Raw genomic sequence first — 27,856 nt, 5'->3', positions numbered from 1 at the left:
AATTTTCCCCTAAGCACTGCTTTGGCTGTATCCCATAGATTTTGGTATGTTGTCTCATTATTTTCATTCTCTTGGACATAGTTATTGATTGTTTCTATGATTTGTTGTTTGGCCCATTCATTCTTTAGAATGATATTATTTAGTTTCCAATTGATTTTCATTCTACTTTTCCCTGGCTCTTTCTTACGTGTAATTTTTATTGCATCATGACCTGAGAAGGATGCATTTACTATTTCTGCCTTTCTACATTTGACTATGATGTTTTTGTGCCCTAATACATGGTCAATTTTTGAAAATGTGCCATGTACTGCTGAGAAAAAGGTATATTCCTTTCTATCCCCATTCAATTTTCTTCAGACATCTATCATGTCTAACTTTTCTAGTAATCTATTCATCTCTTTCACTTCTTTCTTATTTATTTTTCGGCTAGATTTATCTAATTCTGAGAGGGGGAGATTCAGGTCCCCCACTAGTATAGTATTACTGTCTAATTCCTCTTGTAACTCATTTAACTTCTCCTCTAAGAACTTGGATGCTATACCACTTGGTGTATACATATTTAATATTGATATTACTTCATTATCTATAGTACCTTTAAGCAAGATGTAATTTCCTTCCTTTTCTCTTTTAATGAGATCTATTTTTGCCTGCACTTTGTCTGAGATAAGGATTGCTACCCCTGCTTTTTTTACGTTAGCTGAGGCATAATATATTCTGCTCTAGCCTTTTACCTTTACTCTGTGTCTATCTCTCTGCTTCAAATGTGTTTCTTGTAAACAGCATATTGTAGGATTCTGTTTTTTAATCCACTCTGCAATTCGCTTCCGTTTTATAGCAGAGTTCATCCCATTCACATTCACAGTTATTATTACTGACTGTCTATTCCCCTCCTTTCTATTTACCCCCTTTGTACTTTTCCCCCCTTCTTTCACCCTCTTCCTCCTCACCGACGTTTTACTTCTTACCCCTGCCTCCCCCAATCTGCCCTCCCTTTTTATCACCCCCCTCTCTTTTCTTTACTCTTTTCTCCCTTGCTTTTGTCCTCCCTTCTATCAGTCCCCCCCCCTTTCCCTTCCCCTTTTGCTTCCCTAAAGAATGAGCTAAGTTTCTTTATCCCAATGAACATATATGTTATTCCCTCTTTGAATCAAATCTAATGAGAGTAGGGTTGAAACAATGTTCACCCCTCCTTTCTTTCCCGAGAGAGAGAGAGAGAGAGAGAGAGAGAGAGAGAGAGAGAGAGAGAGAGAGAGACAAAGATGGAGAGAAACAGAGAGAAAGAGACAGAGAGAGGACAAGAGGAAAACAGGATGGAGAGAAATACACAGTAATCATAACTTTGAATGTGAATGGGACAAACTCCTATATAAAACAGAAGCAGATAGCAAAGTAGATTAAAATTCAGAATCCTACAGGGGGCAGCTAGGTGGCCCTGGATTCAGGAAGGCGTGAGTTCAAATCTGATTTTAGACATTTGACACTTACTAGCTGTGTGACCCTGGACAAGTCACTTAATCCTCATTGCCCTGCCTCCCCCCAAAAAAAATTTTAAAACTTCAGAATCCTACAATATGTTGTTTACACAAAACACACATCAAGCAGAGAGACTGACACAGAATAAAAGTAAGGGACTAGAGCAGACTCTATTAGGTAATCAGATGGAGTTTAAAAAGTGGGGATATCAAACATGATCTCAGAAAAAGCAAAGGCAAAAATAGATCTAATTAAAAGAGATAAGCAAGGAAACTACATCTTGCTAAAAAAAAAAAAGTACCACAGACAATGAAATACTATCAATACTAAACATATATGCACCAAGTGGTATAGCATCCAAATTCTTAAAAGAAAAGTTAAATAAGTTACAGGAGGAAATAGACTATAAAACTATTCTAATAGGAGACCTCAATTTCCCCTCTAAGAATTAGATAAATCTAACCATAAAATAAAAAATGAATTCCAATTCAATATAAACTATTTGGAAAAATAGACAAAGAAGGAGTCCTACAAAATTCCTTTTATGACACAAACATGATGCTGGTACCCAAGTCAGGAAAAGCAAAAACAGAGAAAGAAAACTATAGACCAAATTCCCTAATGAATATTGAGGCAAAAGTTTAAAATAAAATACTAGCAAGGAGATTATAGCAACATATCACAAAGATCACATACTATAGCCAGGTGTGATTTATATCAGGAATGCAGGGCTCATTCAATATTAGGAAAACTATCATAATTGACGATCAATAAGAAAACAAAAAATAACCCATGATTATCTCAATAGATGCAGAAAAAGCTTTGACAAAATACAACACTCATTTTTATAAAAAAACACTAGAAAGCATAGGAATAAATAGAGCTTTCCTTAAAATAAGTAGTATTTATCCAAAACCATCTGCAAGCATTATCTGTAATAGGGATAAACTAGAAGTCTTCCCAATAAGATCAGGGGTGAAACAAAGGTGTCTATTATCACCACTACTGTTCAATAGTGTCCTAGAAATGCTAGCTATAGCAATAAGAGAAGAAAAAGAAATTGAAAGAATAGGAAATGAGGAAACAAAACTGCACTCTTTGCAGATGATATGTACACACTACTTAAATAATTAACAACTGTAGCAAAGTTTCAGGATATCAAAGAAAGCCACATAAATCATCATCATTTCTATATATTACCAACAAAGTCCAGCAGCAAGAGATAGAAAAAGAAATTCCATTTAAAATAACTGTAGATGTTTGCCATCTTGGGGAGTGGGATGGTTAGGGAGGAAGGGAGAAAATTTGGAACTAAAAAATTTTTTTGTTTTTTTGTTTTGTTTTGTTTTGTTTTAGTGAGGCAATTGGGGTTAAGTGACTTTCCCAGGGTCACACAGCTAGCACGTGTTAAGTGTCTGAGGTCGGATTTGAACTCAGGTACTCCTGACGCCAGGGCCAGTGTTCTATCCACTGCGCCACCTAGCTGCCCCTAAAAAAATTTTTTTTTAATTGTCTTTACATGTAATTGGAAAGAAACAAAATACTATTTAGAAAATAACAAATGCTCCTAAAATAATCACTTAAAAATAATAAAATAATTGTAGTCAATACAAAATATTTGGGAGTCTACCTCCCAAGATAAACCTAGGAACTAAATGAACACAATTATGTAAGCAACTGTTAAAATATTAATTCCTCATGGTTAGCCAAGCCAATATGATCAAATGACAATTCTACCTAAATTAATTTACTTATTCAGTGCCATACAAATCAAATTACCAAAATTATTTCATAGAGTAAAAAAAAAATAACAATTCATCTGAAAGCAGAAAAGGTCAAGAATATCAAGGGAATTAAAGAATAAAAATATGAATGAAGGTGGCCTAGCCATACCAGATCTCAAACTGTATTATAAAGTGGTAATCATCAAAACAATCTAGTACTGGCTAAGAGATAGTGTGGTTTGATCAGTGAAATAGATTGTGTACAAATATACCATAGATAATGACTATAGTAATCTAGTGTTTGTTAAATGCAAAGATCCAAGCTTTTGGGACAAGAACTCACTGACAAAAACTGATGGGAAAACTGGAAAGCCATTTGGCAGAGACTAGTTATAGACCAACATCTCACACCATATAGAAAGATAAGGTCAAAATGGTACATGATTTAGACATAAAGGATGATACCCTAAGCAAATATGGGGAGCATGGAATAATTTGCCCATCAGATCTATGGAGAAAGGAAAAATTTATGACCAAAAAGAGATAGAAAGCATTACACAATATAAAATGGATAATTTTGATTATATTACATTAAGAACTGGGGGGGGGGATATAGCAAGTTTCTGTATTGTAAAGAATTAATTGTTATTTGAGGTTTTTATGACCCCTATCGCTAACACTCCCCAATTAAAAATTGGTCCCTACAGTATAAAAGCCTTATTTATATTTTTCAAATATATAGAGAAATGAGTCCAATTTATAAGAATACAAGTTATTTCCCAATTGATAAATGATCAAAGAATATGAACAGGCAGTTTTCAGAAGAAGAAATCAAAGCTATCTATAGTCATATGAAAAATGTAGCTCTGAGGTACCACCTCACACCTATCAGACAAATGTTGGAGAAGATATGGGAAATCTGGAACACTAATGCACTGTAGGTGGAGATGTAAACTAAACCAACCCTTCTGGAGAACAATTTAAAACCATGGCCAAAGGGCTATAAAACTCTTCATACCCTGTATGTATCCCAAAGAGATTTTTTTAAAAAGGAAAAAGGACCTATTTGTGTAAAAATATTAATTGCAGTTCTTTTTGTGATGGCAAAGAATTGAAAATTGAGGGAATGTCAATCAATTGGCAAATGGCTGAACAAACAAGTTGTAACATATGATTGTGATGGAATACTATTGTGCTAAAAGAAATGATGAGCAGGATGCTTTCAGAAAAACCTGGAAAGACTTACATGAACTGATACAAAATGAAGTGAGCAGGACCAGGAAAACAGTGTACAAAGCAGCAGCAATATTATACAATGACCCATAGTGAATGAAAGCTATTCTCAGCAATACAAAAATCCAAGACAATTCTGAAGGATTTATAATGAAAAATGCTATCTATCTCCAAAGTACTGATGGAATCTGAATATAGATCAAAGCATGCTATTTTTTTTCTTTGTGTACTTTTTTCCATAAAAGTATTTTATTATTTTCCAGTTACATGTAGAGATAGTTTTCAACATTTGTTTTTATAAGATTTCTAGTTTCAAATTTTTCTCCCTCCCTCCCCCCTCCCCAAGACAGCAAGTAATCTGATATAGGTTATATATGTACAATCACATTAAACATATTTTTGCAACAATCATGCTGTGTGCTCTTTACGTGGTAGCAAGGAATTGGAAGTTGAGGGGGTGCCCATCAATTGGGGAATGGCTGGACAAATTGTGGTATATGAATACAATGGAATACTATTGTGCTGTAAGAAATGATGAGCAGGAGGAGTTCAGAGAAACCTGGAGGGTCTTGTGTGAGCTGATGATGAGTGAGATGAGCAGAACCAGAAGAACATTGTACACCGTATCATCAACATTGAGTGTTGACCTACTGTGATGGACTATATTCTTCTCACCAATGCAATGGTACAGAAGAGTTCCAGGGAACTCATGATAGAAGAGGATCTCCAAATCCAAGAAAAAAAAAAAAAGAACTGTGGAGTATAGATGCTGATTGAACCATACTATTTCTTTTGTTTTGGGTGCTGTTGTTTTTTTTTCTATTTTGAGGTTTTGCATTACTGCCCTGATTTTTTTCTCTTATAACAGGATTAATGCAGAAATAGGATCAATGTTATTATGGATATATATATGTGTGTGTATATAGATATATAGATATAACCTATATCAGATTACCTGCTGTCTAGGGGAGGGGGGAGGGAGGGGAGGGAGGGAGAAAAATCTGAAATTGGAAAGCTTGTATAAACAAAAGTTGAGAACTATCTTTACATGTAACAGGGAAAAAACAAAATACTTTATTAATTAAAAAAAAAGGGTATGTACAGCTTTATACCCTTTGGGCATAATTCCAAATTGCTCTCCAGAATGCTTGGATCAGTTCACAGCTCCACCAACAATGCATTAGTGTTCCATTTTTTCCACAGCTTCTCCAACATTTATTATTTTCCTTTTTTGTTATATTAGCCAATCTGATAGGTGTCAGGTGGTACCTCAGGGTTGTTTTAATTTGCATTTCTCTAATCAATAGTGATTTAGAGCATTTTTTCATATGGCGATAGATAACTTTGATTTCTTCATCAAGAAAACTGCTGGATAGGGGTGGCTAGGTGGCGCAGTGGATAAAGCACTGGCCCTGGAATCAGGAGTACCTGAGTTCAAATCCGGCCTCAGACACTTAACACGTACTAGCTGTGTGACCCTAGGCAAGTCACTTAACCCCAATTGCCTCACTAAAAAAAAAAAAAAGTAAGCAGAGCAAAGAAAACAATATACACAACTACAACAATGGAAATGGAAAGAATTACACACCAAGAAAAAAAATCAAAAGTAAATGTAACAAAATTATAAAGATCAAGCAGGACTCAAATGAAGAGTTATGAGAAGATATCCTCAACCTATCCTTTGGTGGAGGTTTGGAGGTCAACAGGTATTAGACATTGCATGTGTTTTCAGACTTTTACAATGTGTCAATCAGTTGTGCTGATTTTTTTTCCTCTCTAAAAAAATACTATTTGTCAGATGGGATGCCTCTCTGGGAGGTGGAGGTAAATTTGGGATAACTATGGAGATATAAGAAACAGAAAATAGCAATAAAATTTTTATTTTTAAACAAAAAGAAGACTGGGAGGACATTATTACCTAAAGGGAATCCCTCTCCAATTTAGAGGCAACTAGGTAGTATGGTGGATAGAACACTGGGTATGGAGACAGGAAGACATTATTAGTTCAGATTTGGCCTCAGACACTTCCTAGCAGTGACTCTGGGCAAGTCACTTAACCTCTGTCTCCCTCAGAATCAACTGTCAAATAGGGATTATAACAGCACCTACCTGGTGAGGTTGTTGTGAAGGTCAAATGAGATAATCTTTGAAAAAACACTTAGCACAGTACCTGGTACATTGTAAATGTTATACATATGCTTATTCCCTTCACTTCAATTTGGACTCTGAGCTGGATATCTTTCACAATGGTGGCAAACACCTTTTTAAACAGCAACCTGTTTGTCATTCAAAGCCTTTCATAACTAAGATTCCCCATCTCCCTCCACTTTTATAATCCCTTATGTACTGTCTTCTACCCAGTGATACTTGCCTCCTCCTTGCTGGTCCTCAAACAACACATAGGCATTTTTTTTTTCTTTTTTGGTGAGGCAATTGGGGTTAAGTGACTTGCCCAGGGTCACAAAACTAGTAAGTGTCAATTGTCTGAGTCTGGATTTGAACTAAGGTCCTCCTGACTCCAGAGCCAGTGCTCTATCCACTGCACCACCTAGCTGCCCTGACACAGGCATTTTCTATGGCTGTCCTCCATGTTTGGAATGTTCTCCCTCTTCCTCCTGGCTTCTTTCAAGTCCCAGCTAAAATTCTACCTTCTATAGGGAGTCTTTCCCAATCCCTCTTAATTCTAATGCCTTCCCTTTGTTGATTATCTCCAATTTATTCCATATATAACTTGCTTATAGCTGTTTGCATGTTGTCTTAACAATTAGATTGTGAGCTCCTCAAGGGCAGGGATTGTCTTATGCCTTTCTTTGTATTCCTAATGCTTAGCAGAATACCGCATAGTAGGTACTTAATAAATACTTACTGATTGACTGTTTTGTGTCCTAGGGGGATGTTAATAATTAAAAAACTAACAACAGGGGTGGCTAGGTGGCACAGTGGATAAAAGCACTGGCCCTGGATTCAGGAGCACCTGAGTTCAAATCGGACCTCAGATACATGACACTTAATAGCTGTGTGACCCTGGGCAAGTCACTTAACCTCCATTGCCCGGCAAAAACAAAACAAAACAAAACAAAAAAATGCATTAGAGAGAAAGGTAAAAATCTAACTATTTTTTTTTTTTTTAGTGAGGGAATTGGGGTTAAGTGACTTGTTCAGGGTCACACAACTAGTAAGTGTTAAATGTCTGAGCCAGATTTGAACTCAGGTCCTCCTGACTCCAGGGCCAGTACTCTATCCACTGCGCCACATAGCTGCCCCCCACCCCCCCCCGAAATCTAACAATTTCTAAGAGACCCCATCATCCGACCTGCCATGGTGAGTTCAGGAACAAAAAGGACCAACCCTTCCTTCTTCTTCCCAGAAGCCTCCTGTGAAACTGGGAAACTTTGATAGACAGTACCCACGAGCAAACGTCATTTCCTGACACCAAGGACCTGACCACATGGCTTGCCCTCAGCCGCCTTCTCCTCATGGTGTAGCTTTCATACAGTAACTCTCCAGCAGGTGGTGGCATTCCAATAGTTACAATCTGTGGTTCCTGACATCTACTCAAGTGATTTTTTTTCCCACTGTAATATTAAATGTGATTCCCCCCCCCCCCAAATTTGTTGGTATTTCTCTTTCAGATAGTTTGAGGATTGATCCCTTAACCCCGTAAAAATTGTGTCACTTCCAGCATGGACCTGCGTGTACTTGATCTGGTCTAGCTGTTTTTTGCTATCTTTCACTTTCTTTAGTGCCATTTCCATTTCCTCATGCAGCACATCAAGAAATAAAGGGTTCAGGGGCAGCTAGGTGGTGCAGTGGATAGCAGATTTAGGAGGACCTGAGTTCAAATCCAGCCTCAGACACTTAACAATTACTAGCTGTGGTGACCCTGGGCAAGTCACTTAACCCCAATTACCTCACCCCCCCAAAAAAGAAATAAGAGGTTCAAGTCTAAATGAGAGCCCCACTGTTCTTGATCAAGAAAATACTTTGTTATACAAATCTTGATAGATCTTTTCATTTTTTTTTTTTTGCGGGGCAATGGGGGTTAAGTGACTTGCCCAGGGTCACACAGCTAGTGTCAAGTGTCTGAGGCTGCATTTGAACTCAGGTACTCCGGAATCCAGGGCCAATGCTTTGTCCACTGTGCCACCTAGCTGCCCCAATCTTTTCCATTTTTAATCTGTTTTCCTAATTTAATCTTTAAATATTTTTGATATTGTTCAACCAGTTGAAGTGAGTCTCATGCCAAGCTTTCTGTAACCTCATTTTCCCTCCACTTTCACTGTTTTGTGAGGACATATTGCTGATAATTTTTCTGTAAGGGTCAGGGGTGGAAAGAAGAAAGAAATCCCTGTGGACTTGGCCTTGAAGAAGACGGGAAGTGGGATAAGGGGAGAAGGGATAGATGGATGAGTTCTGGCTAAACCCAGGACTAGGAAATTTGGCATATTGAGCCCCAGTCTGATTTACCTTAATGAATTCTTTCTAATAAGGATTCTGACCCAAACCCAATGGCCCAGTGGATATACATTACTAGAGGGATATTTCAACTCAAGAAAGTCTTTTCTAACAAACAGAACCATCTAGGAGTGGAACAGGCTTCATCAGAAAATGTTCAGGAGAGGCTAGATAGCCACCTGCCAGAGATGCTGTAGAGGGAGATAGGATTAAATTAGATGGGATCAATCTTTGCAGGGGAGGTAATTCTGAAATCTAGGGACTTGGTTGCCTCAGGCCCTGGATCAAAGTGCAAGAGAGAAGCCCCTTCTTTTGGGAGGTGTACACTAGGCATTCTTTCGTCACAATTCGCAAACTAGAAGGAAACTAGGTGCAGAGACCAGGTGACGCTATTGCTGAAAGGTCAGGGCATTTCCCAATAAGTGTGCGTGAGAGCCTTCTGGGAAATGGGGCAGCTTTCTACAAAGATAACACACTTCTAGTACATTCGAGCAACCTTCAAACTAGGAGACCAAGACTACTAAACTGGGGGTGGCATCTACCTCCCACAGATAGGTCAAGAAGAACAGGGCAGAAATTCAGCTTTTCACAGAACTTCTAAGCTTGATGAAGTGGCTTTGTAAACCTTAAATGTAATAACCCTGGACGAGAGAAGGAACTCTTCTTTTTTTTTCTTTTTTTTAGGAACTCTTGAGAGAAGGAACTCTTCTTTTCTTTTCTTTTCTTTTTTTAGGAACTCTTCTTAAAGTCACACAGACAACTGTGGGGCCAACACTGACACAGCTACAGCTGCTTAAAATGTACAGAGTGCTTTCCTTTCCAAAGTGCTTTTGGAGATAGGCAGTACAAGTATTATTCTGATCTCGCAAATGAGGAGGGTTAGTGGTTACAGTGACACAGAATCACTTTATTGATAGAACTGGTGCCATCTAATTCAATTCTCATTTAACAGATGGGGAAACTAAAGCCCAGAGAGGGGCATCACTAGTCCACAGTCCCAGAGGTGGTTAAGCAGAAACTAGAACCCAGTGGTGTCCTGATTCCATACCCAGGGACCAACAAATTGGTTAAACAGGAGAAATTGATAGGATTTTATCAGAGGAAATGACATTTTCCATCTGCTTTGCACCCAAATGACTTTTCCATTGGACTTGCCGCTGAAACCTGCAGTATGTGTTGTCTCCCCCATTAGAACCTGAGCTCTTTGTGAGCAGGGACTGTCTTGCTTTCCTATTTCTATCTTCAGTGCTTTGTACAAAGTAAGCACTTAAATGCTTTTTTCGATCATTCATTCATTCATTCATTTCCACTGCAACAAGATCCTCCCACTGGGTCTCTCTCTGTGGGTCTCTTGTAGCATTAAGATGACAACTGGAGGATCTGCTGGGGCGCAGGCCTCCTTTCGCTAAACTGAGGACCAAGATGGGCTGCACCCCTTAAATGTCCAATCCAATTTTAGAAGAAACCACGGCCCTGAGAGAAGGGCCTGGCCTAAGGTCACATGTGGACCAAGTGGTAGAGCTGGGATCCCAGGCCTCCAGCTGTAAGTCCCAGTTTCGCGCACACCGCGAGGCCTTGCCCTCGGAGCCCACGCAGGAAGGCCGGCCCCAGGCTGCTGGGCACCTGGCAGGGGAAGGTCCGCCGCCCACAGCGCCCGGAGGCTCGAAGTTCCACCCGGCCCCGCCCCGCCCAGGACCGCTTCGCCCCGCCCCGCCCTGCTCCGCGCCGCGCCAGCCCCAACCCCGGCGGAAGGAGCGCTCATGAATATGCAGATTGCGGAGGAAGGCTATTTAAAGGCGTCCTGGCCACGCGCCTCTTCCCTCCCGTTGCTGCCTGCTGCCCGCCTCGGCCTTCCTGAGGCCTCATCACCCCCATCCCCGAAGTCTCCGCGCGGTGGTCTTTGCTAAGTCATTAAATAATTGCGGTGGAGGCCGAAGCATGTCTGAAAAACTACCCTACAAAGTCGGTAAGACTGAGGGGGGAGGGAGTACCGGCAGGATTACGGCGCATTCGAGGGTTGCACAGGGCTGGGGTTTGCAGCCGTCCCCGGGGGTTGCACTGTGGCCGGCGGTAGACGGGCTTGCAGCGGGTCCCCGGGCCGGCCTGGGGGGAACCGCGGATTTGGTCTCTTTGAATTGAAGGTTTGGCACGTTGGCCTGGGACAGCCAAGAGGGGTACTCGCGCGGTGCCCACTGGGAACTGTAGTTCTCCAATGGCTCACTTACTATTGCAGCCTAAGCTTGAAGGTCGAGCAGAAACTACTAGTCCCATCCTGCTCTGCTTCGCGGGGCTGCCGTAGGGCTGGGGGCTGCGGGAAGCGTGCTGCGGGGCGGGGCTTTTATGGGCAGGTGGATAGGGGACCCTGCAAAACCGCGCGGACCTGGACTCTGGAACTATGAGGTGGGATATGGAGACTAACTCCGCCCCCGCCCCCAAGACTGAATCCACCCCCACATTGAGCCTTCTCTCCACCCCCGCCCCGAAGGGCATGAAGTTGGTTTAAACCTTTTGAAACTAGGAAAGCACTGGACTGTGAGCCCGGAGATCTGGGGCTAGATTTTAGCCCTGGCACCAACTTGCTGGGTGACTTTGGCCAAATCTCTTCCCTCTCTGGACCACGTAAAAATGAAGTGGGACAGACAGAGGTGGATTGATTGCCTTGGGCTCTCTCGACGTTCCCTGTTGCTTTGACATTTGGAGTTCTGAGAGGGAATAAAGTGGGAAGAGCCCAGGACATGAGTGTCAGAAGATCTGAGTTCAGTTCCCATCTCTTGACCTCCCCAATCAGCATCGTTCCCATCATTTCCCATTTTCCCATCTCTTGAGCCCCTTTCCTCAGCTATTTTTTAAAGTTTTATAATAATTGGCATTTTTTTAGCTCTGAGGAAAATGATTTGTAAATTTTAAAGTGGTATAGGAATGAGAGTGAAATGGGGGGAATGATAGCACTAACCTTATAGGTTAATTAAGATTAAATAAGAAAATATTTGCTTAACACAGTGCCTAGAACATAGTAGGCACTTAATAAAACTCTCTACCTATGGATGTACCTCTCTGTCTCTGAGCCCAGCACTGCCTGTGCCCCTGCCTCAATGGAATTCACAGTTGAGGTGAGGAGATTACAATTGTATATACAGGAATAAGGATACAAGGCCCTGTATGCTCAGGACTCAGAAAGGGATACAGGCCTTAAACTCAGCACCAGGGGGAAGTAAGAGTTCAGCTAGACTTTGAAGGATGGAAAGGACTTTGACAAGGAAGGTTAGTCTTCTCAAAAACCCTTGGGGACTGAGGAGGTTATTTGGGATGCTTGGAAGTGTGTGTGTTGGAGGGGTGGGGGGGGGGAGCGGAATCAGTGCTCTTTCTACAGTGCCGTGCTTGACCATGCTTGCCCCTTGGTGGTCAGGGAAGACTTCTTGGAGGAGCTCTACTGGCCTGGTGGAAGGGTTAGGGGAAGTGGTGGTATTTTGCCTCTGCACATAGAACACAATGTTCTCCCCAGCCCCTGAGGCGCTATTGATTTTCTGTCTGTTCCTTCCCTTGGTTCTTGCCCTCTCTGCTTTGCCAAAAATAATCGTTTCCCCTACAGGGCACAGTAGCCATATGGCCCTTGCACAAAGTGCCCCAAGAAGCTTTTCCGAAGTTAGAAATCCTAGTGGTCAGGGACAGGGATGGTGGCTTATGGACCACATTATTCATTCAGTAAACATTTATTAAGCACCTACTGTATCCTGTCCAGGATTTTCATCTTCCGGGATTCCTCAGACACACATTAGGTGACGGGACAGGCCTTTTGGAGGAATTGTAGCCTCTCCGGAGAGCACTGGATTGGATTTTGGGAGACTCCTTTTTGGTTTCATCTTTGATGTGAGGCTGTGGGCAAGACCCTTCCCCTCTCTGGACCTCCATTTCCTCTTCAGTAAAGTGAGAGTGGTTGGGCTCAGATGATCTCTACCAGCTCAGTCTGTGTCCTGTAGCCCAAGGCCCCTTTCCAGTTCTAACAGTGCCTTCATGGTGGGGGTTTCAGAAATGTTTACCGACTTGTCTGTGTTCTTAGGAGCTCCTTCTGACAGTCTATGTTCTGCTCTAGTGCCCGGTCATCTCCCTTCTTTATTCCTATAACATTGAGTCTATGTTGCACAATACTGTATATAACCAGACCTTTGCTGGAGACTGTCTCTCAGTAGTTTGGGACTGCTTTATGCCATTGGGGCACAAGTGCTTTGCTGTTTATAAGCAAACAAACCTGTGAGGTTAATTAGCCTATTAACCTATTAATTAACCTGTTGGCCCTATTTTACAGCTGAGGAAACTGAGGTTTGTGTGACTTGCCCAAGGCCACGTAGCCAGAAGTGGTGGAGATGGCCTTCTTTCCACAACACATACCTCTTAAATTTGTAATAATAATCAATCAATCAACAAACATTCACTAAGTACCTATTGTGTGCCTGGCACTATGCTTAAAGCACTGGGAATACAATGAAAGACAAAACACAACACTGCCCCCCCCCCCAAAAGATAACCAAAACAAAACCAAAAAGCTAGCCTTTGATCTGAAGGCCTTTACAGTCTAAGGGGGAGAAAACATGTAAGCAACAATTGTGAACAAACAAGATAGAAATGAGGTAATTGGGAGATCATCTTAGAGGGAAGCCACTAAGATTAAGGAAGTCTGGGAAAGTCTCCAGAAGATGGGGCTTTAGCTGAGACTTGAAGGAAGCCTGGAAGGAAGTGAAAATGAGGGGGGCAGCTAGGTGGCACAGTGGATAAAGCACCGTACCTGGATTCAGGAGGACCTGAGTTCAAATCCTGCCCCAAACACTTGACACTAGCTGTGTGACCCTGGGCAAGTCACTTGGCCCTCATTGCCCCGCCCCCAAAAATGGGGGGGGGAGGGAGGAGGGAAAGCAGTTGGGGTTAAGTGACTTGCCCAGGGTCACATGGGTAGTAAGTGTCCCATTGCTAGATTTGAACTCGGGTTCTCCTGACTCCAAGGCCTGTGCTCTACTCTCAAAGAGACACCTAGGTACCCCTGACAAAATTTGAAAGGGCCCAACCCTAAAGGAGCTTATATTATCTTGGAAACTATGTATACCAATAAGTAAATACAAAATATACTTCCGATGATAAATTCCAAATATATTCTACACGAAAGGTAATTTTGCTGAGGTGTGGGTGCTAGCAGCTTGGGGAAACCAGGAAAGGCCTGATGTAAGAGGCAGTGCTTGAACTGAACCACGGATGAAGATGGGGGTCATAACAGGCAGAGGTGAGGAGAGAGTGCATTCCAGGCATGGGGAACAACCTTGTAAGACCTTGGAATGTTGTGTGAGGAACAGTTTGGGGTGACTGTAGAGTGTAGAAAAGGGGTATGATGTGTAGGAAATCTGCAAAAAGAGCCTTGCTATCAGTGCCGAAAAGAGAAGTTTGTAGTTAGAGGGTAGGGAAACTTGCTATAATATTTTGAACAGGGGAGTGATGTGTGCAGTCAGACATATTTAGAAATAATGTCACTGATCTTCATATAGCATTTTTAAAGTTTGTAAAGTTGTGTGTGTGTGTAGATTTGAGTCTCATAAAAACTCTCAGGTAGATCCTACAGATCTTCCTTTATTTTTACAGATGAGAAAACTCAAGAGATTGATTTGCCCCTGGTCACATAGCTTATAGGGGAAAAGAGTAGAGGTTCAAATTCCCGATCTTGACTGCTAAGTTGAGTGTTCTAACCAATAGGCTAAGCCACCTTTCTGTCTTATAGACATCTCTAGCCAACCTCAGTTTGTGTGTTCATTCAATAACCATTTGGCATAGTGTGAGAAAAAAACTTTCTACATTTAGAACTATTCCATCCCATTCTGGAAAAATAAACACACAGAATAAAAAGGAATCAGAAGGAGAGACAGAAACAAATAGGATGTTTTTGTTATTATTTTGTAATAGGCATATTTTAAAGGTAAATTGTAAAGAATTTCAAGTTTATGGTTTTAGATGTCATTTTTCATTTTTATCTTCTTGGATGTTTTTATTTAATGATAGTTGCTATTTGAAGAAAAATATACATATATACATGTGTTTATGTGTGTATATGTATACTCTCACACACACACACACACACACATACACACATATATGCATGTGCTTATTAAAGCTCAATATTGGGGGCAGCTAGGTGGTACAGTGGATAAAGCACTGGCCCTGGATTCAGGAGTACCTGAGTTCAAATCCAGCCTCAGACACTTAACACTTACTAGCCGTGTGACCGAGGGCAAGTCACTTAACCCCAATTACCTTACAAAAAACACAACAGGGGCAGCTAGGTGGCACAGTGGATAGAGCACCAGCCCTGGATTCAGGAGGACCTGAGTTCAAATCCGACCTCAGACACTTAACACTTACTCACTGTGTGACCCTGGGCAAGTCACTTAACCCCAATTGCCCTGCAAAAAAACCAAAACCAAAACCAAAAAAAAAACAAAGCTCGATATTATTCTAAGATGTTTTGGTCACTATGTGTATATTTATAGTATATTTTAAAGAAGAAATAGGGGGCAGCTAGGTGGTGCAGTGGATAAAGCACCGGCCCTGGATTCAAGAGTACCTGAGTTCAAATCTGGCCTCAGACACTTGACACTTACTAGCTGTGTGACCCTAGGCAAGTCACTTAACCCCCATTGCCCCGTGCAAAAAAAAAAAGAAAAAAGAAAAAAAATCATCTGATAAAGAAGAAATAATCAGCTATCCAAAAATAAAGGGTAATAGATTCCCTTGAGAAGTAGTCAATTTCCCATTACTAGTTTTAAGTTGGACTAGATGCCCTCCGAAGTTCTTTCCAGCTCTTGGGATTTTGGAATTTCCTGAGGCTTTCCATCCCTTGCTTGAGTTCACTAAGATTGGCAAGTTTGAGGCAAGGTCCCTGCCTTCAGAGAGCTGATAACTCTGTCAGAAGCAGCAAGCTCAGAATATGTTTGATGATAGAGCAAAGGAGGGGGTCTATCTTCTTCCCTTCCCCCACATAATGCTGAGTTTGTCTTCTCCCCTGTCCCTGCAGCTGACATCAGCCTGGCCACATGGGGACGTAAAGCCCTGGACATAGCAGAGAATGAGATGCCCGGCTTGATGAAACTTCGAGAGATGTACTCAGCCTCCAAGCCACTGAAGGGTGCCCGGATTGCTGGCTGCCTGCACATGACTGTGGAGACAGCTGTCCTCATTGAGACACTGGTGGCTCTGGGAGCCGAGGTGAGTCCACATGGAGTATCAGAGGAGCAAGTAGTGGGATCCGGGAGCAGAAATACATGAGACTGGGTGCAAAGCAGGCAGTTTTGGAGGCCTTCCTGTTCAGCAACCTCCTTATTCCATGTCGAGGTACAGTGGAAAGAAAGAGTGCTGGCTTTGGAGCCAGAGAGACCTTGCATCAAATCTCAGCTCTGGCATTTGCCACCCATGAGATCTTGGGTAAGTCACTTGATCTCTTAGAACCTCAGTTTCCTTATCTGTAAGAGTTAGACTAGGGGGCAGCTAGGTGGTGCAGTGGATAAAGCACTGGCCCTGGATTCAGGAGAACCTGAGTTCAAATCCAGCCTCAGACACTTGACACTTACTAGCTGTGTGACCCTGGGCAAGTCACTTAACCCTCATTGCCCCGTCTAAAAAAACAAAAAAGGAGTTAGACTAGCTAGCCTCTGAAGTCTCTTTTAGCTCTAAATCTATAAAGGTGAATCATCCCTCTCTTGGTACAGGCATTTATAATTGTTATAGTTTGGTGGGGTTTTTTTTGCCAACACAATACTGTATAGTAGCAGCAATATGTGATGTAAGTGGGGCAAGAATTATCCCCATTTTACTGAGAAGGAAAGAGTCCCAGAGAAGGGACTTTTCCAAGGCCACACAATGAATGCCAGTCAGGACTAAAGCCTGCTCTTCTGACTTCCAACCCAGGGATCTTTTCTAATCCACTCACTGTGAGTTGACCTCCTTGACCCATCATGTGTACTGATTGATAGCTCCTTTGGCCTCCATCCTAGTTGACTTCACTATATTGACCTTGGGCTGCTGTTTTCTGCTTTTGTGAATGACCTCTTGTCCCTTGATCTTTGCAGGTACAGTGGTCCAGTTGCAACATTTTCTCCACCCAGGACCATGCAGCAGCTGCCATTGCCAAAACTGGTGTTCCTGGTAAGTCCTCTTCCTTTGGGCATAGTTCCCACCAAGGCCATGGATTCTTGGGGGCAGGGAGCTGGAGGAAAAGGCCTCCAGGATGGAAAGACTTCAGCTACTTAAAGGAGTTAAGCATGTGGAAGTGACTTATTCCATGTGGTCCAGGGAGAGAAGTTACAGGGATGCAGACTACCGCTGGATTGAAGGAAGCACTTTTTTTTTTTTTTAGTGAGGCAATTGGGGTTAAGTGACTTGCCCAGGGTCACACAGCTAGTAAGTCTTAAGTGTCTGAGGCTGGATTTGAACTCAGGTCCTCCTGACTCCAGGGCCGGTGCTCTATCCACTGCTCCACCTAGCTGCCCCAAGGAAGCACTTCTTAAGAATAATAGGTAGCAAGGGGCAGCTAGGTGACGCAGTGGATAGAGCACCGGCCCTGGAGTCAGGAGGACCTGAGTTCAAATCCAGCCTCAGACACTTAAGACTTACTAGCTGTGTGACCCTGGGCAAGTCACTTAACCCTTATTGCCCTATAGGGAAAAAAAAGAAAAAGAACAAAAAGAAGAATAGGTAGCATTTATATAGAGCTTTACACATGTCATCTCATAACAATTAGAGCTGCCTCTGTAGATGGAGGTGCTGATAAGTTTGGAGGTGCTGTTCAAGGCATGAGATGGGGGTGAAAGGGATGTTGGGGGGGGCAGTCAGGCCTCTCTGAGGTCATAGAATCATAGATAGAGCTGGAAGCTTAGGGGCCAACCACCTCATTTTATAGATGAGGAAACTGAGGCCCAGCCATGTTAAGTGATTTTTCCCCAGGTAGCAAGTGTCAGAACTGGGATTTGAACTCAGATCCTCTGACTCCAGTTCCAGCATTTTTTTGATTGTGCCAGACTGCCCCTCTCTAGGTTCTGTCCAGCTCTAAAAATTCTGTGACTATAAGATTCTGTGAAAGAAGTAGGATTGGAGTGGCCAGGGGAAGTTGGTTGGTCCAGGACAGTAGGAATGTTTCTTGGAGGAGTGAGTGGGAGGGGTACTGTATAATATTAATGATGACTGTCCAGCCCTTGGGGAGTTACCATAATGAGAGCCTGGGTGAAATCAAAGGATGCACATCCACAAGGCACAAATCTTGGCTTTCCTTTGGCCTTCTGAGGAGCAGGGGCCAGGTCCTGGTCTGGTCTGGGTGAGCTAGGAGGCTGGAAGAGGCTCTGAGTATCCCTGAGTAGGAAGAAAACCCAGCAGTGTTTCATTATCTCTGTGTGAGAGTGGAGCTCTGGAGATGAGAGTACTGTGTCTGAGGCCAAGGGCCTTGGGTGGAGAGAGGCTGATGAGATGCTTGGGAAGGGTGTGGGGGCTGCCTTGGATGTGCTCCCGCCAGAGCAGAGAGGAGCCAGAAGTGCCTTTGATTGCCCTCCATTTCCCTGCTGGAGGAGGTGTGCAGAGTGGGCAGCCCTCTTTGGTTTTCCATCTCTGCGAGTTGGGGCACTGGACTTTGAACTGGAAGGAAAAAGCTTAGTTTGCAGAATGTTTCTTTTTTTGCCCTTTGCCCAGGGTTTGCAACCTCAGTAGCTCAGCAGAGCCCTTTTCTTTCTAGACCATGGTTGGGTCAGAAGTCCCTGGTGTGTGCACTGAGACAGGATGGCATCGTGATCTGCCCTCCTGCTTCCCCTCCCCAGGAGCCTCCTTCTTGGTGGTGTCTTATATAAGTCATGTAAAGGGCTTTGCAAGCCTTAAAGCACTACCTGAATGCTAGTTATGATGATGATGATGATTATTCTACGGTTCTTCTGTACTTTTCTCCCCGCTATCCCACTCCCACTCCCCCAACACAGACTTTGTGGTAAGGCTGACCGAGATAGAGGTGGTTCAGTCCTGTATTCAGGGGCCCAGGAGCTGTTCCTTAAGGATGACCAGGGCAGGGGGCAGCTCGGTAGCACAGTGGATAGAGCACCGGCTCTGGATTCAGGAGGACCTGAGTTCAAATCCGGCCTCAGACACTTAACACTTACTAGCTGTGTGATCCTGGGCAAGTCACTTAACCCCCAATTGCCTCACCAAAAAAAAAAAAAAAAAAGGATGACCAGGGCAGTTCTTGGTTCTTTAGATTGGAGTTGGGTGGAGGTTTCCCTGGCTTGGCTTCGTTTCATAGCTTTCTGGTACTGCTACAAAAAACGGAAAGATGTATTGGGGATACTGTTTCTTTAGGGAGATACGGTGACCCTTCTACTCTTAGGAGCCTGGCTCAGAAACTGAAGGGAAGACCCTAATGGGAAGCTTCCTCCCATTCCCCTGGAGGTCAGGGCTTGGGAGATCTGGGTTCTCCTGGTGCCAGCTGCTAGTTGGGTGGGCTGTGTATGAGGTCTGGCCCTGATTTCTCATTAAATTGCTCCTTATTGCCCATAGAATTAAAATAAAAAAGTCTGATGAGTTTGTATCCAAGGCCTCCCATAATCTACCCATCCAGACTAATCTTGTCCCATTCTCCTTTCTGCCTTGTGTGCTCCAAACAGGACTGTTGTCTGTTCCCTGACCTTGCCCTGCCTGCCTGCCTTCCTTCACACAGACCTGGCTCCCTTTTCTGTCCTCATCTCCATTTGCTGACATCCTCCTCTTCCTTCAAGACCCTGATCAAGCGTCACCTCCTCAGGGACGCCTTCCCTGATGCCCCTAGCTAACGTTCTGTCTCCTCGAGTTTTCCTAGAACACTTTGTCTTCATCTCTCCTCTGCTTCCATCACACGCTTCTTTATTGTGTACATGTTGTAACCTCAGCTTGCCAATTGTAAACTCTTTGAGGGCATGGCCTGTGGGGTGCCTCTCTCTTTGTGCCTCCTGGACCAAGCTTAGGACCTCACACGCTCAAATGTTTGGTCAGTTGCATTGAATTCTTAACCTCCACGCTCCCACTCTTGCCTCAGTGTACGCTTGGAAGGGGGAGACTGACGAGGAATATCTCTGGTGCATTGAGCAGACCCTCTATTTCAAGGATGGGCAGCCCCTCAACATGATCCTGGATGATGGTGGGGACCTCACCAACCTCGTTCACACCAAGTACCCTGAGCTCCTGAAGGGTAAGGAGGAATAGTGGGGAATGGGGATGGACAGGAATAGAATGCTAGGGGTGTGCAGGGGTCATCTGTGGAGCCCTCCTAGTGGGAAGAGGCTGCCAGTCCCTGAAACCTTGGCTTCACCAAGGAAGTGTGTCGGAGCTGATGAGGTGGTCTCAGTGGCTGTTTTTGACACTTGGAGGGCGAGGGGTGGCTTTTTCAAAACTCCCAAAGGCACTACAGTCTTATATAGTGGAAAGGGCCCTGAAGATGGAATTAGAGGAACAGAATTCAAAGCCCAGCTCTTTTACCAGCTCATTGGACAAGGCATTTTCCTTAGCTGGGCTTAGTTTATTCATCTATAAATTGGGAGAGTTGGACTAGATAATCTTGCAGGTCTCTTCTTTCTCTGTGATCCTATGAGAGGAAACTCAAGGAACCATTTTTTTTTTCCCCGGAAGATCAGGGCCAGCCCTAAGGTGGAGTGTCTGAACCCTATACAGGGTTTACTGTGGCCTGGCTTTACCCTCCTAGGGAGCAGGTTGAGCCAGGTTGGGGAACTGACAGCTCATAGCTGAGCACTTGGGGGATAGGGTGACCTTTCCCTCGGGAGCCTCCTGCTCTTTGCCTGTGTCCCTCCTCCAGCACAGAACCACCTTCATGCCAAGCCTCCCCTGAGGCTAGTGTGGGAGGGAGAAAGGGAGGAACCCTCCGAGTGTCCTTGGGAACTTTTTTCTGGATATTGCTATCATCTCAAGTTCTGAGGTCCTAGAGAAGAGGGAGGAAGGGCACCCCTCTGGCTCTGGTTAGGCCTCAGTTTGGAGTCTGGGTTTCCATTCTGAAATGGGGGGGGGTCTCCCTTTTCGCTAGAGTCTGTCTAGGAAGATTCAAAAGGGGAAATATCTACGATTGGGGTCAGGGCTGGGGTAGAATGGTAGGGCACCCTATGTGTAGGGATGCTGGGATCCTGGATTCCTTTCCCCAAATAGCCTCTGACCCCCAGGCCCCTTTCCTCAGCTGCAGGCCTGAGGGGCTTAGGGTGAGGCCGCATATACAGTAAAAATAATAAGAAGTCAGTAAACTCTGGATTGGGGGATTAGGGAGAAAATGTGGTGACTTGGAGCTGAGGTAGGTGTTTCTCCTGTTTCTGGCACCTGGTCATCGACCAGAGGTTTACTGCTTTATGGGACTGGGGGAAGGGGTATTCTAGGCCCAGGAACCTTTCCCCCATTCACCCACCCATAGCCAATACATGTAAGTTTACTCTTAGAGCTGTATGTCTCAGGGCAACGACCTCATTGTTCCCTGTTAATAACGAGAGAGCCTGTGGAAGGGAAAAGGCACGAAGCCTTTGTTAAGCCACTAGGGGATCCCTATCTGCTGCTGGTGGGAAGGAGAATGAAGAAGTGGAAAGAGGAATGGATTTGGAATCAGGACGGCAGGGGTCCAGGTCTTAACTCTGCCAGTAATCTGCTGGGTGACTCCGGGCCTGTTTCTTCCTTTTTAAAAATGCACGTGCTGAACTAGATCATCTCAAAGCTCCCTCCCAGCCTCATTTCCAAAGTCTGAAAACAAAAATGAGAATATCTGACTCCAAGCAGTGGGGCCCTAGCAACCCAGTGAAGGGGGTAGCTGAAGGAGAGATGGAAAGGCATAAGGCTTCTTCCACCCACCCTAGTACAACCCAAAGTGATTGCCCAGGGTGGGGAGAGAGGGGGGGGGGAGAGGGGGCAGTGCTGTTGATTGACTGGCCTCACTGCTGGTCTTTTTCTTCTTCCCCCTCCCACAGGGGTGGGCTAGAATGGTGAGAGGACCAAAGGGAGTTCATTTCCCATGAACACCCTCCCAAGCTGCAGGCTCTGGGCAAGGTGGCACCTGGTAAATATTTGTTGAAGGGGATTTAGGGTGACTCCAGAGGGCTGGCATTGATCCTAATGGAGCATCCTTTGGCTCAGGCATTAGAGGCATCTCTGAAGAAACCACCACCGGCGTCCACAATCTCTACAAGATGAAGCTCAATGGAGTTCTGAAAGTGCCAGCCATCAATGTGAATGATTCTGTTACCAAGGTACTCCGTTCCTCTCTGGAAGCTCTGCTGCCCCTTCCTCTCCCCCCCTCCCTCCACACACACATACCCACTGTGGCATTGGCTGGCTCAAGCAGCCACACTCACAGTGCGCAGGGAAGGACTTAGTTTACAGGACCCTTCTACAGTTTTCAGGGTAGTTTTATATACATAGTCTCTCTCGTGAGCTTCACTAACAGCCCCATAGGCAGGCCAGGGGAGATGGTAGTCACTAAGGGCCAGCATGAGGCAGTGGATGGGGTCAGACTTGGAGTCCAAAAGATTTGACTTTCTATACAGGTTCCCACTCTGTCACATGCTAGCTGTATGTGTGGGTTTAGGGAAGTCACTTAGCCACTCTGGGCCTTAGTTCCTTCATCTGTACAATGACATGGTTGGACCAAATGACTTCCTTACAGCTTTAAATCTATGATCTTATGGTTTATTAGCCCTGGAAGTAGACAGGGCATGTGAGCCCTGTGTCTGTTTCCCCATCTGTAAAATAGGAATCAAAATGCTTGCACTGTCCACCTCATAGGGGAGTTGTGAGAAAAGTAAATCTTTAAGTGCTTTAGGATGTATGTTGTTAGTTATTGATGTTTCCAGTCTACAGATTAGGAAATTAGACTCTCAGATTTATAGAGTAACAGAATGTTTGAGTTGGAAGGGGCCTCAGAAGGAACCTGAGGCCCAGAGAGGGGAGATAGTAGAACTGGAACTAGAGTCTAGGTCTCTTGGTTCCAGAGGGCAATAGGGAGTCAGAGTTCTTGAGCTGGGGAGGGACATGATGAAAGCTTCCTGGTGTCCATGGAGGGATTGCTTCCTCCTTTCCTTCCCTCCCTCCACCCTCCACCCTGCATCCTCCCTCCAGAGCAAGTTTGACAACCTGTATGGCTGCCGTGAGTCCCTCATCGATGGCATCAAACGAGCCACAGATGTGATGATTGCAGGCAAGGTGGCTGTGGTGGCAGGCTATGGTGATGTGGGGAAGGGCTGTGCCCAGGCCCTTCGAGGCTTTGGTGCCCGAGTCATCATCACAGAGATAGACCCCATCAATGCACTGCAGGCCTCTATGGAGGGTAAGTAAGGGGCCAAAACAGGTTATGAGGGTCACAACTTGGGGTCCTCAGGGTGGGATCACAGGCCTGATGTCTGTATGTGTGTGTCTGTGTGCAGGTTATGAGGTGACCACCATGGATGAGGCCTGCAAAGAGGGAAACATCTTTGTCACCACCACAGGCTGTGTAGACATCATCTTGGGCAGGTGGGGCCCAGCTCCGGGGGGAAGGGGAAGCCTCCATCTGTCCTCCCAGTGCCCTTGCTCATCTCCCTGTACATCCCCCTACCTCATTCTGCCTTACTCTGTGTTGTACTTCTAGCGCAGTGCTCCTACATTCTTCCTTTGTTGCTCCCTCCCTTCCATCTGGGCCCTCAGGCATTCCCTTAGCCTTGTTTGCTCCTCTTCCCTTACAACAAAGAGTTCCTGCCTATCTTGTTCCCTAGCTCCTGCTCCCCCTCACCCCTGTGGCCCCTGTTTCCTACCTCCACCACAGGCACTTTGAACAGATGAAGGACGATGCCATAGTATGTAACATTGGCCACTTTGACGTGGAAATAGATGTAAAGTGGCTGAATCAAAATTCTGTGGAGAAGGTGAACGTGAAACCTCAGGTGAGGGTTTTGCCCTTGAGGGCCTGGATATGGCGATTTGGCGGGTTCTTTATCCTCTGTAATCATAGATGGGTGAACCAGCTCTGGAGGGTTCTGGTGTGAGGCAGAGGGAAGCAAGGCCTGGTAGAGATACCACAGTCTCTAGAGTCAGAGGGTCTGATTCTGAGTCCCACTTCTGATACTACTTATCTTCCCTGGGCCTCAGTTTCCTCATTTGTAAAATGAGAACTTGGATCAGATGGCTCCTGAGTCCCTTTCAGCTCTAGATCTGGAATCCCATGACTTTAGATTCTGGAGGAAAGAAATGGAAGGATCCTTCCACAGCACTCAGGTTGGGTGGGAGTGGGGTTATCCTTGGCTAGCATTAAGGGCATGGACGGGGAGAATGGCCTACAGAGGGATTCACCAGGAGGTTGGATACAGGCTTCGGGAAGGTTTCAGGTGGGTTAAGAGTAGGGCTGTGTGTGTGCTATGAAGCCCTGGCCTTCCTTGGGGTTGTAAGCTCTCTTTCCCTGTTGGGACTTGTGCTGAAACACTCCTGTCTATTGACACACAGCCACATAGAACTGCTTTCTCTGCCCTCTGGTCCACTTAAAAGAGACATAGATGAAAGGGGTCACTGTTCTTGATGGATGCATTAGTTGAGGGAAGGGAGACAGGGACTATACAGTGTTGAGCCTGGTTGCTGATGCTCATTGGAGAACCTTTTTTCAACCTCCTTGAACTGTCACAGCTTCCAAGACCCCATGGATCTTTCTTGGGTTGGAGGGGAACAGACTCTGGTGCCTCTCTTCCCATCCTCCAAAGTCTGATACACAACTTTGCATTTAGCAGTATGCATGTGCATGTATGAACAATAGAAAAGGCAAACTGGCAATTATTAGTAGGTGGCAGAAATCCAGGGACCCACAGCGCCTGGCTCTCCCCCCAGCCCACCCAGACTTCCCTCTGGCCCAGCTCCATCCATTGGGCTACCTCCTTTTCTTGTCTGTTAATTTTAGGCCTGGAGTGACTTGGCACTGGCCCTTACCACCTCTGCCCATCTCTGGGAGACTGAGCCAGGGTGAGGGAAGAAGGGAGAATGTGACATTTATGTGGGCAGAGACAGGGCCAGAGTAGGAGGTACTTGGCTAGTTCAGACAAGTGACTAGATGACCACTTGTTGACTACTCTCTAGATGGATTCCTATTTAAGTACGGTTAGGCCTAGATGACCTTTGGGGTCCCTTCTAGCCTTGATTTTCTGTGATTTTGGAGGGTAGAGGATATAGAGGTCCTGTTGGAGGGGGAGAAGCAGAGGGAGACCCATTCCGGGTCTCTAGCCCTCACCTCTCTTGCCCACCCGGCCAGGTGGACCGCTATAAGCTGAAGAATGGGCGGCGGATCATCCTGCTGGCAGAGGGCCGTCTAGTCAACCTGGGCTGTGCTATGGGCCATCCCAGCTTTGTCATGAGCAATTCCTTCAGCAACCAGGTGCTAGCCCAGATTGAGCTGTGGACACACCCGGACAAGTACCCTGTGGGAGTGCACTTCCTCCCCAAGAAGGTCAGTGGGTGCTGCTTCTCCTTCCTGCTCAGTAGCCATCAGAGTGGTTTTGGTGTGGGCAGGTCCAGGGGACACATCTGGATGGCTTCCTATCACCTCTCTCATTAGCCTTTCCTCCATCAAGTCCCTGAGCATCAAGATTTCCAAATTCTTGCTAGTCCTGGCTCTTTGCTCTGTGACCTTGAGCTAATCCCTTCTTCTATGTGGGTTTTGGTGTCCCTTCCCCCCTCCTCTTCCTCAGCTCTTATTCACTGAAGAGGAGGATCTCTACTCTGTGAGAAACAAATGGGGGAGGCTGTTGATGAGTGCAAAGTGTCACGCAGACGTTGCTCCTAAAGAGAAACAGACAGGATTATGGCCCAGGCAGCCACATTCTCAGGCTGCCCCATGTGGCTCTTTACTCTGGATTGTATTTCTGCCCCCACTCAGACGATTCCCTGATGATGGAGCTAAGAGGGGCCTTTGGCACGCTCTGGTCTTGTCTGCAGACCTCCCCCCAAGCACTCGTGCCCAGTTTTAGAGAAGAGGAGACTGGGGTCAGATAGGCTGAGAGACTTGCCTTAGGTCACACCAAAAGGTGTAGGGGCGGATTTAGGAGGCTAGTGCAAAGCTCTTGCCTGCCCCAGGCCTTGGGCTCTGCACCTTGTGTCCTCAGTTCAGCATAATTTATTAAGTGCCTCCAGTGAGCTAGGATTGGGGCATTTCATTAATTTGGGTAATTTGGCTTTGGGAAAAGTCTTCTCTGTGCTTGTCCCTGCCCTCCTTACCCTGTATGGGAGTGGGCCACCTTCCTCTCTGAAGCTTGCTGTCTCCTATCCCTGGTTTGTCTGACTGCCCCCAGCAGCTTTTTCTTCTTGGGGGTAGGTAGGGCAACCTTGGCTTCCCCCTTGGTTTCTTTCCACTTCTCTGGGGAATTAGACTATGCCTTAGAAGCACTCAGATCCAGGCCTTTCTCAATCAGCCAGCATTTACCAGAAGCCTCTTTGTGCCAGGCATAAAGAAAAGCAGTGATGGTCCCTGCTCCTAAGGAGCTTATGACCATCCTGTGCACATTATATAAGAGTATATAAAAAGATTATACAAAGTAATTTTTTTTTTTGGTGAGGCAGTGAGGGTTAAGTGACTTGCCCAGGGTCGTCACACAGCTAGTAAGTGTGAAGTGTCTGAGGCCGGATTTGAACTTAGGTCCTCCTGAATCCAGGGCCAGTGCTTTATCCACTGTGCCACCTAGCTGCCCCTGATTTTTGTTTTTCTCTTCATGGAGAGAGGCAGCTGGATGATGCAGTGGATAAAGTGCTGGGCCTGGAGTCAAAAAGACCTGAGTTCAAATGTGACCTCAGACACATACTGGCTGTGTGATCCTGGGCAATTCAGTCAGTCCAATTTACCTCAGTTTTCTCATCTGTAAAATAAGCTGGAGAAGGGAATGGCAAACCACTCTAGCATTTTTGCCAAAAAAATCCCAAACAGAGTCACAGAGTTGGACATGACTGAACGACAACAAATATAATAATATGTAATATTATATTATAATATATAATGAGGATGAAAATAATAGAATAAGGATAGTAAGGATGGAAAGATAGGTTGCACCAGCTTGTGAAGGGCTTTTAATGCCAAACTGAGTAATTCATATTTGATCCTGGCGAGCCACTGGAGTTTTTAATGAATGGGCATGTGGCACGATCAGATCTTCACTTGAGGAAAATCACTTTCACAGCTGGTGGAATGGAGAAAGAAGAGACTTGAGGCAGGGAGTCCCATTAAAAGGCTATTGCAATAGTCCCAATGAGGGGTGATAAGGACCTGGATCAGAGTAGTAGCTGTGGAGAGAAGGGGATGGATCTGAGAGATAGCGTGTTCTTCCAAGCTAGTGAAGGAGCCCAGGGTTGAGGCTCTGCAATGCAGGGCTCACATTCTCCTGTTCTTTCCTTACAGCTGGATGAAGCTGTGGCCGAGGCCCACCTTGGCAAACTGAATGTGAAGCTGACAAAGCTGACAGACAAACAGTCCCAGTACCTCGGCGTCCCCAGAGAGGGCCCCTTCAAACCAGACCACTACCGGTACTGAGTCCTGGCCAGCTCAAAGACTCCAAGTGACCAGGCGCATCTTCTTGCCTATCCAGCCCTTCTTGCACAGAGTAATAAATGGTATTGAGGTTTGGTTGGGCATTCTCTGCTGTGTCATCGCTATAGCTGCCAGCCAGCCTGGCTTTTTTGGGGATCGTTTTTGTGTCTAACATGGTACACAGGTGTTGGGGTTGGGGGGAGGATGGAGTAATCAAAGAAATGAGCTACTTCACAAGCCCAGCCTGGCATCCTTGCCCTGAACTGTGAAGAGACAGTGTCCTGCATTGTCCACTACAGCATGGGGCCTATAGTCTCTGACCTTAGGCCTCTAGACATAGTTAACTCCGTGGCAGCATATAGGATATTAGCTCTGAAAAGGACATGGGGAATGTCTATTCTAACTTTATTCTATTGTAGAT

General features: G+C 45.0%; 1 protein-coding gene across 1 annotated transcript; it reads left to right on the top strand.

The window, feature by feature from the left end:
* Window positions 1–10,661: 10,661 nt before the first annotated feature.
* Window positions 10,662–27,531, top strand: AHCY (adenosylhomocysteinase). The gene is made up of 10 exons (XM_043987301.1): window positions 10,662–10,851; window positions 15,934–16,124; window positions 16,985–17,060; window positions 19,960–20,112; window positions 22,044–22,156; window positions 23,025–23,232; window positions 23,330–23,417; window positions 23,707–23,824; window positions 25,174–25,368; window positions 27,307–27,531. Exons 1-10 carry the CDS (start codon window positions 10,824–10,826, stop codon window positions 27,436–27,438), a joined length of 1,302 nt encoding a protein of 433 aa, XP_043843236.1. The 5' UTR covers window positions 10,662–10,823; the 3' UTR covers window positions 27,439–27,531.
* The last annotated feature ends 325 nt before the right edge of the window (window positions 27,532–27,856 follow it).

This window comes from Dromiciops gliroides, chromosome 2, assembly GCF_019393635.1.
Source record: "Dromiciops gliroides isolate mDroGli1 chromosome 2, mDroGli1.pri, whole genome shotgun sequence".
NCBI classification, from domain to species: Eukaryota; Metazoa; Chordata; class Mammalia; order Microbiotheria; family Microbiotheriidae; genus Dromiciops; species Dromiciops gliroides.
Note: the sequence above shows the minus strand (reverse complement) of the source record. Positions and strands in the feature narration are given on the sequence as shown.

Coding starts and splice junctions, on each gene's coding strand:
- AHCY (XM_043987301.1), top strand. CDS start 10,824: ATGTCTGAAAAACTACCCTACAAAGTCG. Junction 20,113..22,043: donor GTACCCTGAGCTCCTGAAGG/GTAAGGAGGAAT, acceptor CCTTTGGCTCAG/GCATTAGAGGCATCTCTGAA. Junction 22,157..23,024: donor TGAATGATTCTGTTACCAAG/GTACTCCGTTCC, acceptor TCCTCCCTCCAG/AGCAAGTTTGACAACCTGTA.